The 16625-nt window shown below is 43.1% G+C and overlaps 2 protein-coding genes across 2 annotated transcripts; both read right to left on the bottom strand.

Moving 5' to 3' along the window:
* Positions 1-4: 4 nt before the first annotated feature.
* Positions 5-5591, bottom strand: si:dkey-21c1.4 (uncharacterized protein C17orf80 homolog). Its single transcript, XM_037081301.1, has 5 exons — positions 4713-5591; positions 2681-3961; positions 2213-2323; positions 1675-1791; positions 5-1580 (listed from the first exon to the last, which is right to left on the bottom strand). The coding sequence occupies exons 1-5, from the start codon at positions 4720-4722 to the stop codon at positions 1552-1554; spliced, it is 1548 nt and encodes a 515-aa protein (XP_036937196.1). The 5' UTR covers positions 4723-5591; the 3' UTR covers positions 5-1551.
* Positions 5592-5973: 382 nt separating this feature from the next.
* Positions 5974-16450, bottom strand: LOC119009746 (guanine nucleotide-binding protein subunit alpha-13-like). The gene is made up of 5 exons (XM_037081302.1): positions 15823-16450; positions 13314-13540; positions 10361-10411; positions 9143-9343; positions 5974-8297 (listed from the first exon to the last, which is right to left on the bottom strand). The coding sequence occupies exons 1-5, from the start codon at positions 16103-16105 to the stop codon at positions 7926-7928; spliced, it is 1134 nt and encodes a 377-aa protein (XP_036937197.1). The 5' UTR covers positions 16106-16450; the 3' UTR covers positions 5974-7925.
* Positions 16451-16625: the final 175 nt, after the last annotated feature.

Here is a 16625-nt window from a genome sequence, read left to right as displayed (position 1 = left end):
AAAATGGAAATTATTTTTTATTGTGTTGGCTGAGAAGCGACGTCAGGAAAAAAAAAACAAACGTTATAAAAATACTGTCATTTCTTCATTTGTAGCTAATGTGTGTTCACTACAGCAGCGAGGAGAGTCAACAATAAATTCATTTTGAATACAATAACAAACTGGTCCGGTCCAGCTCACAGCCTCCTTCAGTGTCCCTCCATTACTATTCTGTGAGTGTTCACACGCTGGCACTGACGAGCTCAGCATGCATAATAACATCATGTGACGGGGGGAAGCATTCGAGAAAGAAAAACAAGATTTGTAACCCCCTGCTGCACAGATAAGATCTCTTCACGGGCACTGGTGTCAGGACATTTCGAATTTCATGTTCCTTTACATCTGGGCCGCCAGAGGAAGATTTTATCCAGTTAAAAAAAAAAATCTGTTGGTTCCCTTTAATCCTCTCACGGACCTCAGCACCAGTGCCTCTGCACAAAGGAGCAAAGAAAACTCTGCATAGCAAACATCAGAGCGTCCAGCCTCTGTGGGTCCCGTGACAGAACAACAGTGACACCCAGTGGAGCCTTTGGGACGCACACGATGAACACCAGATAAATCACAATACAAAGAGTAACAGGCAGTTCCTCTTCTCAAACTAAAATTAGACACACAGCAAACTAAATAAGATAAACATAGATAAATATATAAATAATCTGACTTAAATAACGTATTTGATGCACAGTGTCCAGAGGAGTTCATCTTACATTCTCTGTGCAGCTGGAACATTAGCTTTGTTACTTTCATGTAAATATAAACATGAAGCAACAGCCAGCATCTGGTTAGCTTTAGCTTAGCATAAGGACTTGAAACAGCTAGCCTTGTTCTGACAAATGGTAAAAAGGCCAATTTGATATTTCGCTTGGTTTATGTGTTCTGGGCTCAAGACTGAATCACTGTGACATCACACCAACAACAACAGTCACTTCTGGCAGGCGATAAAAATGTGAAAACACACAGCATGACACAGAATAAACAATCGAGTGAAAAACTCAAACGATCAATTAGATCCATTTTATGTACCCAGTTGCATTTTTAGATGAATTAAATGTATAAACTTTGAAATAACATCATGAGAGAAGACCATCAAGCTACATGCGAGCTACTTCTGTATTTCTTGGCTCTAAGCTGTTGCCAGGCAACGAGCAGACTCCAGGAAGTGAGGTGTATAAACACACTGACGCTTCCTCACCTCAGTTTCTGTGTTGACTGAACAAACAAGGTGTGCGAAAGTTAAATATGTAGTTTAAATAAAAGTTTGTGGTAAGTGGAGTTTGTTAGCATTCAACAGAGCCAGGCTAGCTATCCCACCTGTTTCTAGTCTTTATGCTAAGCTACATGTAAGATAATGAGATGCCAGCTGTAGCATCATATTTAACAGAGGTTAGGAGCAGGGCTGCACGACATGGTCAAAAATGTATATTGCAAACGGATATAATTCATGCTTGGATCTGTATAAATGTAGAAAAGATGCCGACAAGTTGTGAAGCGTCTGAACATCTTCTCTGGGCCTCAGTGGTGCTTCCTCCAGCGGTCACGCTCTGCAGAAACAACAACAGACACAGACATAATCGTTATCTCCAGATCTGCTCAGCCTCGAGATGAATCAACACTGTGAGTAATCCACACACTTACTCAAATGAGGGTAACTCCAGGTGTAGCTGAGCACACAGTATCCGGCTAACAACATGCCCAGTCCGCCTACACCGCCTTTCTTCACGTCGATGTACCTCCTGTAATACCACTGCCAGCCTGCAGGGGGCACAGGAGAGCAGCGACATCAAATAAAATCATAGCAGTAAAGTTATTAATTTTCTTAATGAAAAGAGAAGATATCACTCTCAAATCTGCTGGTTAGATTAGCGTAGCATAGGGGTGTAAAACAGCTAGCATAGCTCTGCCCTGAGGTAACAAAACCCAACAACAGAGACGTTTAAAGCTCAGTTGTTAACGTGTTATATGTAGTTAATTAAAAGATAAAACAGACGTGATGTAGTTTTACATCGTTGTTACGAGTCTTGGTTGGGACAGGTGAGTTGCTTGAGCGTTAGCATGACTTGCTATCACCAACTTGTCAACTTAAGCTAAGTTAAGCTAATTGGTTGCTGGTTTAAACTTCATATTTAACAGTCAGGTACCAGAGTGTTCACCTGTGTTTGTGAGTGATATTCACCTCTTTGCACCATTTCCACCATGTCTCTCGGATGGCTGGGAGTTTTGCAGGCCAGCCACTCAGGTAACTCCCTCAGCCTCACCTGTCCGAGCCTCCGCTGTGTCAGAACACCTGTAAGTTAATTGATAACCAGAATCAGTAAAACTTAAAACACTTTACTCTTTCATTTCACTGCATTTCTCTATACTAGAATTTATGTTTTTCTATGAAATCCTTTACAATTTCTAAAAGGAAACATATTATACTATACTGCTGTATCATTTATGTGACAAAAACACTTCAGTTTTCTCACTCTGTCCAGTTCTGCAGCACTGAGACGCTCCTGACTCTTCACAAACATGTTGACATGTAGCTCAAACTCATGGGCGAGTTACTGTGAAACAGGTTTATCGCTACGACCCTCATCCTTATCATTTCAAAGTTCAGAAGTTCGACACCCTGCCCGTCTTTTTTCTGGCAAATACTGACCTTTAGATCCAGGATCTGTCCAGAGCTGCGACTTCTCCTTCATCAACCCATCATCACGTCTCGGAGTCTCCACCCTCGGCGGTGCCAGGGGGAAAAGATGTGGGCTGGAAAACTGGGTGAGTGGTGGTGATACTGTGGGGAGTCCTGCCACCTTCAGCCCCTCGCTCATGCTTTGTAGAGGAAACTTTGCTTGGCTCACCTGAGACAACAGGTGAGGATGTGTAGGGGAGGGTAGCTCAGACTGAGGGGAACCATCGAGGGGGATTAAAGATGCTTGTTTGGGCTTTGAGTTTCTCGTCTTAACTGACTGTAGCTCAGTCTGTTGTGAGCTGCTGCTGGACAGAGATTTAGTTGTTACCCAGCAGCTATCACCATCTTGAGACTGAGACCTGGGACTAGTACCAGGTCTGGGATCTTCAGTAGTTCTAATCTGGTTCAAGATGCTGGACTGACGGCTGCTGTGAGCTCGGCCTAACGTGGCTTTAACATCCTGGAGGGTGATCCTGGCCTGATGAGCGCTTCCTGATTTCAAGAACACATTATTCACGGATAAATCGTCAAATTCCTCCTTGTCGTCGATCAAGGAGTCGTTTCTTCTTGTGCCACTCTGATTTTCTTTAGAGTCCAGAGAGCTCGAGGTGTCTTTGGTTGAGGAAAGGGTTTGTGCCACTTTCTTTGCCTTTGTCGCTTTCATTTTAGAGGAACTTTTGGGTTTGGTGTCTGAGGACAAAAAGGCAGGATGGGCGTTGTCTTTTACCAACTCAGTGTCGGGATTAGTTTTGGTCTGTGTTTGAGGATCAGCTACAAAGGGAGCTGAACCTGAGGGCAGGTCCTGTGTGGCAGGAACCTGTTTGGACTTTGCAGCTTCAATCAAAGCACGGAGACTCTTCTTTTTGGGCGTAGAGGCAGCGGGAGGTAGAGACGGTGACTGTGACTGGGCGGAGACGGGGGGAATGGTGGCGGTCTTGATTTGTTTGGACAGCTGCTGTTTCTTCTTCTTAGTCGCTGGTGGAGGTGATTCAGAACTCAGGGACAATGAAGGTGGTGTACCTGCGCTCTGTGAGGGTGTTTGTGGTGATGATGACACCGCAGGCTTCTTTCTACTCTTCTTTGCAGCCACTGACACCACCTGCATGGATGCTGCGCCCAGCTGAGATGATGATGTCTGATTTACCGTGACGTCATGTTTGGTTGGAGGTGTTTTGGAGCTCGCTGCTGCCTTACAGTGTGGCAGGTGGGTCTTCAGCCTTTTGTAGGTTTTCCCGCAGTATGGACACACCTCTGTGGGGAAGACAGTGACAGAACAGTTCACACGTGGTTAATACAATCTGTAGGGATGCAGTTTCCAATTATTCACACGATCGGTTAATCTGCAGATCATTTCCCAGCATGAAATGTAAGATACAGTGAAAAATGTCAAAAATGTCAAAAAGATCAAAAATGCTTGTTTCTTTATATTCTGTTGATCATTTCTGTTTATTTAGATTTTAGGAGGCTGCCATGCAAGGTGCCAACCAACCATACTGTGACATGCAGCCAGGGGAGCTGGGGAAATGAACTAGCGACCCTTTAGATTACTGGATGACCCACAGCCCAAATAATCAACAGGTCGCTGGGCAATGAAAATAAGGGTTAGCTGCAGCCCTAAAAGAATTATATACAGTTTATTATCATCATGCATATGACAAATTAATGCATTAAACCAGACAATATTTATAACCCAAATGATCAAAATAGTTGGTTATTAATTTTCTGTTGAATGACAACTGTTTTCAGCTCTAAATACTTATCAGCATATGACACTGTAAAACTTTAAATATGGACCAATATCAGATTTAATATAATTTCACTGTATATATTACTTTTTACATCATGTCCATCTTCTGCAGGAGCCTGTTTGTATTAAATTTATCATTGGTGCATTAAATCACAATTAAATAATAACACAGATATGTAATATAGACTGTATTTAGGTCACGTGATGTTTGCAGTTTTCCGGTAATGACAAACAATACTGTGACACTTTACTTACCAGAGCTCATTTTGCACGCGGGTGTAAAAACAGCCAATCAGGGTGAAGCATGATCTCAGAGTTAGAAGAGGAGAAGCGACAATAACGTGAAGTCACTTTAGTTTTTACATTAAGACACGGTGAATTAAATTTAAAACACTTTCTGTTAGACACGTTTTCACATTCAGGGTCAGAAGTGTTGCTGTAACTGTTGCTGTGCAGGGAAGGACCCTGTGGGTGGCGCCTCAGGAGCCTGAGTGTAAATCATTGTTAGCTTTAGCTTTAGCTAGCTGAATTATCGCCGTTTAATTAAGCGGCAGAATTTAAAACTTGGAGGATAATGAACGGGTCATAACGTGACTGTCTGGCTCAGATAATAATAGTAACAGTTAATAACCTGTGTGAACATGCAGGGATCTTTTCAGTGGGCGTGGTGCTTCCACTTCCTGTTCGTCGTAAATCGAGATGATTCACTCCTGCCCTCTTCCGCCTTCGCGTGAATCCCCGAACAAACCGCTTAATATTTTTTGGACATATTCTGGCAAATTTCCCACTAAAACCTCAGATGCTTCCGTCGCAGAGGGGAATTCAGTTATCTACGTCAGTATTAACGATATGACCGGGCAGAACAAGCTACATAAATGTGTGAAAGCGGCTTTTTGACCACGTGTAGAGTCAATACACGCTCCTCGTTTGACTTTCTGTCACACAAGCTAACTAGCAAGTGTTAGCTAACAGATCAGTTGACACGTCTGTCAGCCACATGTGAGGGCCTCAGCTGTCATGCTGGAACAATGTTTGACTTATCTCCGGTCTTATCATGTTTCTCCTGAGTTATCTCCAAACTACAACAAGTTAAATAACAAGACAATATCTCTGTATGAACAATAACATGCACATAAATAAACACCTTACTGTTTTTTGTAAATGTCTTGTGTTTTTACGTATTTATTTTCTACTCAGACATTTTCTGATTGTTTATCCTGTACTTGTTGCATCTCAAGCTGCTGTAAATAGTGAATATCCCTGTTGTGGGACAGATAAAGCAAATCTTAAATCACAGATCTTAAAGGAATGATTGATTTAATAAACATATATTAAAGAGGACATGGATAAACTCATAGAACATTCACCATATATACACATTTGTATTTCAATGAGCATTCATTTAAAAAATTTGACCCTGTTTATCTAACATAAACTTACAAAAAATCATGTCCCTTAGCTCACCAATTAACTATATATACTTAATAATATGTGAAATAAAGAGAGGCGAGCCTGCTTTCATTAGAAAAGTGTATTTTATTGATAAGGTTAGAGTGGCATGAGACTTGGCACAGGAATGAATTTCAAGAGGGTGATGAAAAAAAATTACACATAAACATCTAAATCAAAAGATCATCTTCATCGGAAAAAAGCAGTGATTGGTAACACATTCAGATTTTGGAGGAGGGGAATAACGCCATTTCTACAACCATTTACATATACGGAGATAAACCTGAATATTATTTACATGGCAACAGATTACAGTATGTACAAAGCCGGGACAAGGCAAAAAAAAAAAAAAAAAAAAAAACTGGAAGCAAACTGAAGCTCACAGGAGCAAAAAAACTACACACTGTCCATGTGAACAGTCCCGAGGAAGCGTGGGGTGATTTGGCAGAAATAGATTTTTAGCGGTGCCTGGAAGTTGTCCTCGAACAAAGATTGGCCTCCTACTGAATACAGTCGCTGACGAAAGTATTCAACTCAAATAGATTGTTTTTTTTGTCTACAAATTCAAAATGTGTATTAAAGGGAACTCCTCAACGGCACAAGATTGCAGTAGGTTCAGTGCCAACACAGATGTTCTCTCGACAGGTCACATCTTAAACCGGAACAACGTTGGATACAGTATATTCAGACAATCTACAGCAAACCTCTGTACATATTAACAGACATTCATCATTCAGGCAAACAGGGGAGGTCTGTCCCTTTAAAGGCATCTAATCAGAGATGAGAACATAATGAGAGAGAGAAGAAGAAGAGAGGGGGAGTCTGGGTCAAAGGTCAGGGTTCAAAGCCAGGAGCATCCAGTACCAAACACCACTCGGCTAACTGTACTGAGGCCTGTCTGAGTCTCGCTGCTCTGCCGCCCAGATTAACATTAGATTATTCAGTTAGTTCACCAACATTGACATCAGCATTAACGCTGCTTTTGATTCAACCCTGAGAAAACAGTGGACTGCATGTTCACTTGCCGGCACACCTGCCTCAGGTGCCCGCGAAGGTTACGTTACCCTCTAAACAACCAAACAATGAAAGGGAGAACTGGCATCCTAATTATGTTAGATCGACTTAAATTCAACAGAGACAAATAGGCACAAATGCAGGATTCAAACAGTGATTAGGTCTCCTAAAGACATCGTATTTCTCGCCGTTGTGCCCTTTTCTTTTCTAGCATTTCTTTTTCCAGAGACAAGGTGCCAGTGCTGGAGCTGCTACACCATCACTGAACTGGTACTCGTCTCGGCGAATCGACTCTGTGCCGGTACTTTCAACCCGCTCATCGAGTTGAAACAAGAAGTGAAGAGCGGCGGAGGAATGGTGCTGCAGTAAGAGGAAAACGAGGACTGTGCAGTCTCCAGACGATCAGCAATTTAACAAACCCTCTATGAACTACAGGGGCTTCAAAACCACGTTTACAAAGCAGCACTGGAGAGTGTGACAGAAATGATGGAGTGATTTTGGAGTAAATTAATTCAGTGCTGGCAAATCAACTCTGGCACGGCTGATTCTCACCACCTAACGTGTTGTTTAGACGTATTTCACCTTGCCTGTGTTTGTTGCTTGCCAAGTGTATCAGCCTGGTTGGTAAAATGTGTAAAACTCCACGGAGAGGCGCCGGCATGAACACCAGCACCGACACCTTGTGAGCTTCAAAGCCTCCCGAGAGTCAGGCCAGAGGAGAGAGAGCCCGAAGACGAAGCAGCAAAGTTCAGACGCTAACATCCAAACCGCCTGCTCCACTTTCTTTATACCCACACAGTCTTTCCTACTGACTCGTTCCCCTACCAAACCCTGAACTAACAAGAAGGCCAACTCTTCAAAGAGGAGGGTAAAAACTAATATAAAAACGGGCGAAGAAGAACATCTATCGGATTCTTCTGAGGCTGGTCTCTCCCAAGTCCTCGTCAGGAGCGAGGGGGTGGTTTGTCCCCTTTCAGGTCCTCTACGTTCACAGGTCGACAGGGGTCATTGGAGCATGAGCTGTTTGAGGTTGTCGTGGAGGATGGTGTCCTTGACGTCCCGGAACACCAGCCTGATGTTCTCCGTGTTGATGGCCGTGGTGAAGTGGTGGTACAGGGGCTTCTGGGTGGCGTCGCGTCTCTTGGCCCGGAAGCAGTCCACCATGAACGCCTGGATTTCCGGTAGGCTGTGCTCCGTCCCGGTGTATTCGGGAAAGTAGTCCTTGAGCGGAACGCTCTTCACCTTCTCCTCCAGCAGGTCCGTCTTGTTCAGGAAGAGGATGATCGAAACGTTGACGAAGACGCGGTTGTTGACGATGGTCTCGAAGATGTTGAGCGATTCACGCAGCCGGTTGGTCTGCCTGTCCTCCATCAGCACCTGTGGAAGACATCAGGAGGGATGAAGTTCAGTCACTAATGTTGAGCCGTAGCAAAAAGTGACGCCTACTCAAACCTCTTTTACTTCTTATCTATTCAAAATCATTCAGTGGAAGATATTCAGATTGGTACGTGCCCCTTTTTTATCTCTTTTTGTCTCTCCCAGGTCATTAATGTTAGTAAGCATTTCCCAGTCGGGTTACAGACACAGGGAACTGACTGTGGTTCATTGTGTGTCTTTAAACACACCAGTTATGCAAATACACAGACTAAGTGAGGGTGTATATGTTGGCTGATAAATAACGAGGCGTTGCGGCACAGAAATGCCACAGATATGATTTAGGAAGTTGTTACCATGACAGTTCTCCAACCTGAGAGAACTGACAAGTTTAGTCTTTAAACGTGAAGAATGTCCTGGTCAGTACATTTCTCTGAATGTTCTTAATAGTTGAAATATTGTTTTAGGCCTAGAACAAGTCAACCCTTTATTGTTAATGTATAATAAAAAATTATAACAAAATAAACTGTGAATCTGTTATTCTATGTGCATCAGACTAAGATGTTTTCATGGCATCTTTTCAGAGAGTAAGCCTTTTTAATTGTACGACGCTGAGCAGCCTGAGACAGATTTTTATCTGAGGAAATCTACATGTGCTTTGAGATAAACCACAACAACTCCACGGATCAAGCATGTGCATGTAGACACAACAACGACAACTTATCATCAAGTCACCAAACATTATCTGCTACACCAAACAGATTAATGTGCAGCTTATCAGGCTATCACACCAGCGTCCGCTGCTCGCTTCTGTGTGCGTTACAGGAAATGAGATGCCGTGTTCTCACCTGGTCGTATTCAGAGGAGGAGACGAGGAAGAGGATGGAGGTGACCGAGTCGAAACACTCGAACCAGCGCCTCCGCTCCGACCGCTGCCCTCCCACGTCCACCATCTTGAAGGGAACATTCTTGATCTCAAAGTCATACTCGTGGATGCCCTTGGTGGGTTTACGGGCCAGCAGGATGTCCTGCTGAGTGGGGAGGTAACTCTGCACGAGGGACGGAAAGACAAAACGAATGAGTCTCAACATGCACAGGAGATGGTTGTGAGGCAAAATACAATTTGAAGAGAGACATTCAACAACACACCAACAGAAACATCACAGCTGAAAGAAGAGTTTGTTTCATATAATCTGGATATCTGTCTTTTTTTCTGCTTGAACACACATGATGGAAGGAGTCAGCCAGATTTGTTGGAACAAATGATTCTGGGACTTTGATTCTTTAGAAGAAGGCAGATGATCTGGAGGTTACTTGAGGAAAATCAAAGAAATTATCTTCCTGTGTAAAATCATCCTGCTAATTCGTTGACAGTGTTTCTGCAGGATTAACCAAGTTAAATCTGAGACTTTTAAAAAATGTTTTAAAGTAACATTTAGTGCAATTTTATACAATTTTAATGTTCCAGGTGAGAAAAGCATTTGGTAGAAATCCAGCAGGAACAATTTGGTGTTGAATAACTTAATATATCACATTCCTTCAGTACTTCCCTGCATTATACAACCAATAATGCCTAATTTTATAATTCATTTCTGCTTTGCTTGTATCAGCACTTTGTCTTTATGTCACAATGAGTTTCCTGCTATGGCAGCTCGCAGTCGTGACACAGTTTGCTGCTGGTCTGATGGTGCCAACTCAAACTCTGCTTAGCTGAGAATAAACAGCCTCCAACATGCACAAAAATATAGTTTTTGAATGTTTGTGTCCCTACAGCCAATAATCAGCTACAACTATTGTTAATAATGAATATTACTGCCTTGAACAGGCAAAAGGAAATAAATTTAGACCTGCAGACACCCTCCCAAAGCATCCAGACTGAGGTGATGCCAGTTTCCTCATACTGGTCGACTAGTCGGAGGTTTTTCACCAAAATGTCAGCGTTATCTTTGTCAACAACCGTCTGAGTCGCTTGTCAGCCAACCTTAAATTGTCCAGACATGTTGCAATATGACCTATAACATGCACACGTCTGATTATAACAATCAGAGCAGGCAGAAACAACTTACCGGCTCGCCGAGCTTATCCAGATTATCCAAGAAATACTTCACTGACTCACCCTGCGACAGGACAGAGGAGGAATTTCTGTTAATTCTGCACAATTTATTAGATTTTCAACAGCACAGTTCATTACGCAGAACACTTTTTTTTTTCTGAAGATGCAGTTGTCGCTGTCGTTTCAGCGGAGGACACACACTCGTGAGCTGCCACAGAAACACACACACACACACACACACACACACACACACACACACACACACACAGACAAACACGAAATTGGTTTTCTGAGTAGCTGAAGCAGGATGCAAAGTATTTGGTACGACAGGAGACACGTGTTTGTAAGAGAGTCTTTGATGTACACACAAGTGTGGCTACATCTGCGTGTGTGTGTGTGTGTGTGTAGGGGAGTTTTCTAGACCGTTCTGACGCTGTTCATGCACAATTAGTGCAAGCCCGGACATGAGGCTGCCAAGACCGAGATGCATTCCTGTATCTGTGTGTGTGTGTCTTCTGTTTTCGACATAAAAGTGAAAACTGAGTGAAAAAAGCAAAAACAGATTTTCCAGCGGGCGGCCGTGTCTTCTCTGTTACACAGCACACCTTTATCAGGAGACTGTTCCTGCATATATTTTGCATCGATGACTCAGTGAAGCTCCTCCCGCGCCGTAAAATTCAAATTTCCTCCGTCGTAGTGAGCGTTTGGATTGTGTTTCTGACTGTTGGGGCCATTTCCCCCCCTCGCACTATGCTTCTGTGCTCACCTTTTGATCTTTTAAAAAACTAACCTGACCTGAAAAACCTGCGTGTGTGTGTGTGTGTGTGCAGAGTGTGTGCAGGTCTAAGATTACACAAGGGAGGGGTGGAGTGGCGTGGCACCGCGCTGAGGCCGGAGAAAAGAGGAGATACTTCTGATTTTTCAATTCAGGCTTTCGCTCGAGTGAAGGAGCTCAAATCTGAGGGCGGTGGTGGTTTTGTAATCATCTAAAAAAAAATCAGGCAGATGAGAAAAAAAAAAAGGAGAAGAGAAACGAGAAGAGCGATCGCTCTGAGTTCTCTCTGTTCGTTATCAAGCATGACGACGCCTGCAGCTCATCTGCTGAAGAAGCAAAACTGAAACATAACATTACATAATGTCAGCGTGTCGTCTGAATTGTCACCACGACGCCTCAAATTCAGGCAGATTCACCACTCACCACTACTATTTTTGGCCTCATTATCAGCAACAGTATCTGCACTGATTACAATACACAATCTCAAGTGAGACGTGGGGAGAGAGAAAACGTTTACGGGCAAATTTTAAAGGCCGAGTGTGAACTTTGTACCACACAGAGCGAGACAGAGAGGATCCTTGTGTGCTCTCATTCCGTACATGTGTTTTTAATGATAATTACAACGCAGCCTGAAGGCACTTGTGATTTGTGATGCAAATACGTAAAGGGCACGGTGAAAACACAATGGGTTGTATCTGCTGGCAGGAAAACAAATTAGAGCTCGCTAACAAGAGCTTTGTACAGAGAAACATCCCACAGCAGCAACTCTTCAGCCGCCGGGGATCGATTTTATGAGTTTCTACCCAAATGTCATTTAGACTGAATATCAAGTTTTTCTACATTACAACAGGCCGCAGTGAAGGATTATCTTAATTATCGGACAACCTGATTATTGTTTGGTCTGCAGAAAATCAGAAAACAACGGCAGATGTCCCTCAAATGTTCAGGAGAAGCAGCCAGTCGTCACATTTTAGAACGAGCCATGAAACATTTGGTATTTTCACCTGATAACTGACAAACAGTTACCAACATAGAATAACTAATTAGCTGATCGTTCATTAAATCATTAAAACTCTAAGAGCCTTGGGTCCTGACAGAGCGTTAACATTAAATCCAGCGTTTTCACTGTGGATCAGATACAGTCGCAGGGTTCGAATCCCACCTGTAGCTCTTTGCTGCACGTCACCCCCAAATACTGATGATCTATAAAATGTCACATCAACTTAAAAATTCTATAAAACAATCATAATAGTATAACGATCAGATGTCCTGTGCACGCACAGCAAGAAGCAGGAACTCCACAACTCAACAAAAACACACACACACACACACACACACACACAATCACCTGTTCAAGCTTCTGAAACGTTAAAATCTGCTTCTTCTGTTTTCTCTGATAATAATTTGAATATCTTTGAGTTTCGCTCTGTGGGAAACTGTTTGGAACATTTTTCATAAACATGTAAATGATGGTGTATTTGTGTGTGTGTGTCCTCGTTCTTGTGTAACTTGAGGTGTGAGTGTTTGTGTGCCAATAACACTGAGTGAGGGAGCTCTGTTTGTAAGCATAAAGCTGTTTAACTACAGATCAACATTCCAGCTCTTATTCCCTTTTTTGTCTGCACAACCAGCTTGCCGAATGTGTGTGTGTGTGTGTGTGTGTGAGGCTAACAGAAGGCTATTGAGAACAGTTCAGCATTATGCAACTGACAAACACATTTTAATGTACTGCTTGTGTGTGATTACTGACAGAAACTTGAACACTATCCTCCGTAACTGATGTATTTCACGATGGCTGCAGGTTGTGAAAGTGAAAAGGGCGTGGAGAAAAAGTCCCAGTGAGGACATGTTGAACGTGCCATCGTCCACAGCTGTTATTCTGGGGTAAACGTCACAGTGCTAAAACGCATGTGCTGACAGCCAAGACATAAGGAGCGGGGAGAGGTGTAAACAGGAAGCTGACTCAATCACATGTCTGACCACTCAGCAGGGAGGGAGATATACAGGGAGAGAGGGACGGAGGATGACTCCAGTTCAAGAAAAAAACAAAAAAACAAAACGGTTTCACTTTCCATTTCCACTGTCGATTTCAACTCCTGAGAAAGCCGAACATGAAACACCAGAAACCAACTCTAACTGGGTTTGATGAAAGATAACAGTTATACAAACGGGGCCATTTCAATCCACCCACCAGCTGAAACTCCCTGCGACGATCGTAGGCGTTCTGTATGCCCGAGTCGGCCCACAGAGCGGTGATGGCCGGCAGGTACTGCTGGAAGACGGACGCCTCCAGCTGCCCGGCGGCCATCTTAGCCGACCGGGTGTCAAACGCCATCAGGCTGTCCCCGTGCCGCTGGTTGTCCTGGTCACCCCACGGGATGTGCAGCTTTTCCCGGGCATCCACCAACACACGCACACCTGGAGAGGAAGTGAAAAGGTCGGCGTGTGAGAGAGAGGCCCGTCTGTAGAGCGTTACAGTCTGTTAGGTCAGACATGAATGAAACTCGAAGTGGAAGAGAGACTAGATGAGCGGTTTGTGTTGTTTTATCAGAAAGATTACACAAAAACTACAGAACAGATTTCCACAAAACCTGGACGAACGGCGGGTCTCTGCCCAGAAAAGAGGCCAGAAACTTTTTGAGGCTGATCCAGAAATTTTTTCTCACTTCCTTTAAACATTGCAAGATTCTGTGATTTCCACCAACTTCTCAGAGAATGATGGGAAAAAAAACCATCCAGAGTATTTCAGTAGCTGGTCTTTATGATGCAGATTATGTTGACTGTTGGGCCTCGGTGGAGGTATGCACTCTACCATTCTGGTTTGTCTGAGTGACGGAGCAGGTTGGAAAAACAAACAAACAAATCACTTTCCTGTATTTCAAGTATTTCTGTAAAAAGACTGATTCACATTTTTTCGCCTGTTCCTAAAGGTGCGATATGTAATTATCTTAGTTGGACCTCTAAAATATTTAAATCATCCAGTTCTGACATTCAAATATATCTTCTTAATTTAGCATGCTAACCAGCAAGCCCCGAGCCGTCGCAGTCTACAGCTGCTGTCTCTGGTTCTCCGAACTCACAGTCCAGACTGCTAGCTGCACAGCTAACTGAGCTAGCTAAATAGCAGCAAACAGTTAGCAACAGCTGGTGATAACTCTTGCTATATGCTGCACCAGTTTGAATAGAATTTGACAGGTGGAAAATTGTTACATATTGCACCTTAAAGTCATAAAGTCGGGAGACAAAACAGTGTAGAAACAGAATATTTGTCTCTCCGGGCTTCCGTACAGAACCAATCACCATCTCAACAGTACAATGCAGAGAGGGGCTAGAGGGATTTTTGGCCTGGTATCACGTTTCTGTTTTAGTCAACCCAAAAAAAAAAAGAAATAGTCCTAAAAAGGCAAAGCTGCACGCTACATATTAATCCACCACACTGTGATGTCAGTCTGTGACACACTTAATGACTGCAACTTGTCCGTACCCACATGTGCCATCATTTTAATGTGACGCAGCCATAAACCCGCAAAAAGCAGAACGTGTCTGGACTTAAAATCTTTAAAAGTCAGGATACATATGGCTCATTATAGTCTTTTCAATCTGTGTTAATTAAACTTACAGAAGTTTAAACCACAAAGAAAAGTGAAATCAAGATGTCACGGAACTCGTTTGAGATGATTTTAATAAAAATATCAATATCTGGTGTCAGAGTATCGATCACTGTATTGAGGAAAGATATCTTATAGTTTCTCCAACATGACGTTAGTGAACTGAGACATTAAACTTAAGCTTGAATTTATAATTTCACTTTTCAAAATTAGTTAGTTAGTCACCTGTGACATACCTGAATTCCTATTCATGTTATATTGTGAATCCATACACATTTGGCCTTAACTCACTCTGAGTGGTGTATAAATTATGATAAGCATCTTTTTCCACACAGTAATTTCAAACAGGGACATTTATTGCTAATTAAGCCATAGTGGGATAAATAAAGGATTATCGTTTCTTATGACATATTGACGATAATATCAGCTAATCTATACATATCAGTCGGGGAAGCCACACAATATATTGCAATAATACTTTTTTTTTATCCAAACCTGTTTCTGTAATAGTAATTAACACCCATGTGCATGCAAATCATTAGATTTCTGAAGTCTGTGATATTTTATATAGCTTGTAAATGTGCTGAAGCTGTCAGAGAGATATTAGTAATGTAAGCATGTCTTTGTTGGGTCTCTGTCAACACTGATCTGTATGTAAAGATGCTCTCTGTGCATACAAAGAGTGGACAAACAGGAACACCTTACATCATACTGACTGGTGGGTTCACCCTCCATTAGCTCCATCCCTGCCTGTAGCTGTTGAGCAACCAACAAAAAAAAAAAAGAAAAAAGAAAACCTGCATGTGGCTATCTGCTAACTGCTGGCGTGTCTGTTAATGGCTGTGGCAGGAATATAACACGTTAAATAAGCAGTGGCTGATCTGATCTCCCGGCTGAAAGGGGAGCAGCCTGGTGTGGATCGTGTTATGGGTGTGCCGACAGCAGATGTAGACTGTTTATGTCCTCTCACCAGCGCAGCGCCGCTCAAACAGATGTGGAAACTTTCCCACCCGGTTTAAAACCCACTTCTGTCGCACCCAAACAGCCCGTTCCCCTCCTGTAGTGTACCTGCCCGTCCGCCCAGAGGGTTACCTTTGATAACGTTGCTGTAAATCGTGCCCCTGAAGTCCTCTCGGGCTTGCTGGTCGAAGTCCTCGCCGTGGATGATCCGCATTTGTTTGAGGAAAGTCGACTTGCCGCTCTCGCCAGCGCCGAGCAGCAGGATCTTCACCAGCCGCTTCACGTAGGTTTTCTCCCGGGAGAGACATCGGTCGATCTCTTTGGACTTCCTAATCTGTTCGACCTCGCCGTTGTTGAGCAGACAGACGGGTAGACAAACTTTTAACACGGACCTGGTCGGCAGGAAATCCGCCATGTTCGCACAAACTTCATCGATGCTAATTTGATGCGCGTTCGCGGGGCGCAGGCACGGGACCAAGCCCCTTCCCTACACTCAGGAAGTAGTGTCGCTGACTGTTTACCATCAATCTCAAGTGACTTAAGTTGAGCTATTTGAGTGCAGTTGGGTCACACAAACAGAACATTTCGTCTTCAGTCTTAATGTGTCTTGACACACGCACACATTTACCCACACGAAGCTCAAACACCAACAAGTTAGCTAGCTAGAAAATTAACGACGCAATTACACAATTTACAACCAAAAACGCCCAGATTATAAACACTTATAATCAAAGTTAAATCCTCAGTTATGTCACAAACTATCCAAACTATGAGTTATATCTGAATAAACTAAAATAAATCGGAACTTTTGACTGTTAGCCGGTTTGTTGGTGCCATGTCGCCCCCTGCTGGTTCTTTCGGGTCATTGCGTAACACCGTTTCCCTGATAGAGAAAGCCGCGCTCTGATTGGTTGATTCCCCTCTCGCTTTCGTTA

This window comes from Acanthopagrus latus, chromosome 20, assembly GCF_904848185.1.
Source record: "Acanthopagrus latus isolate v.2019 chromosome 20, fAcaLat1.1, whole genome shotgun sequence".
NCBI classification, from domain to species: domain Eukaryota; kingdom Metazoa; phylum Chordata; class Actinopteri; order Spariformes; family Sparidae; genus Acanthopagrus; species Acanthopagrus latus.
This window is presented reverse-complemented; position numbering and strand designations above follow the sequence as displayed.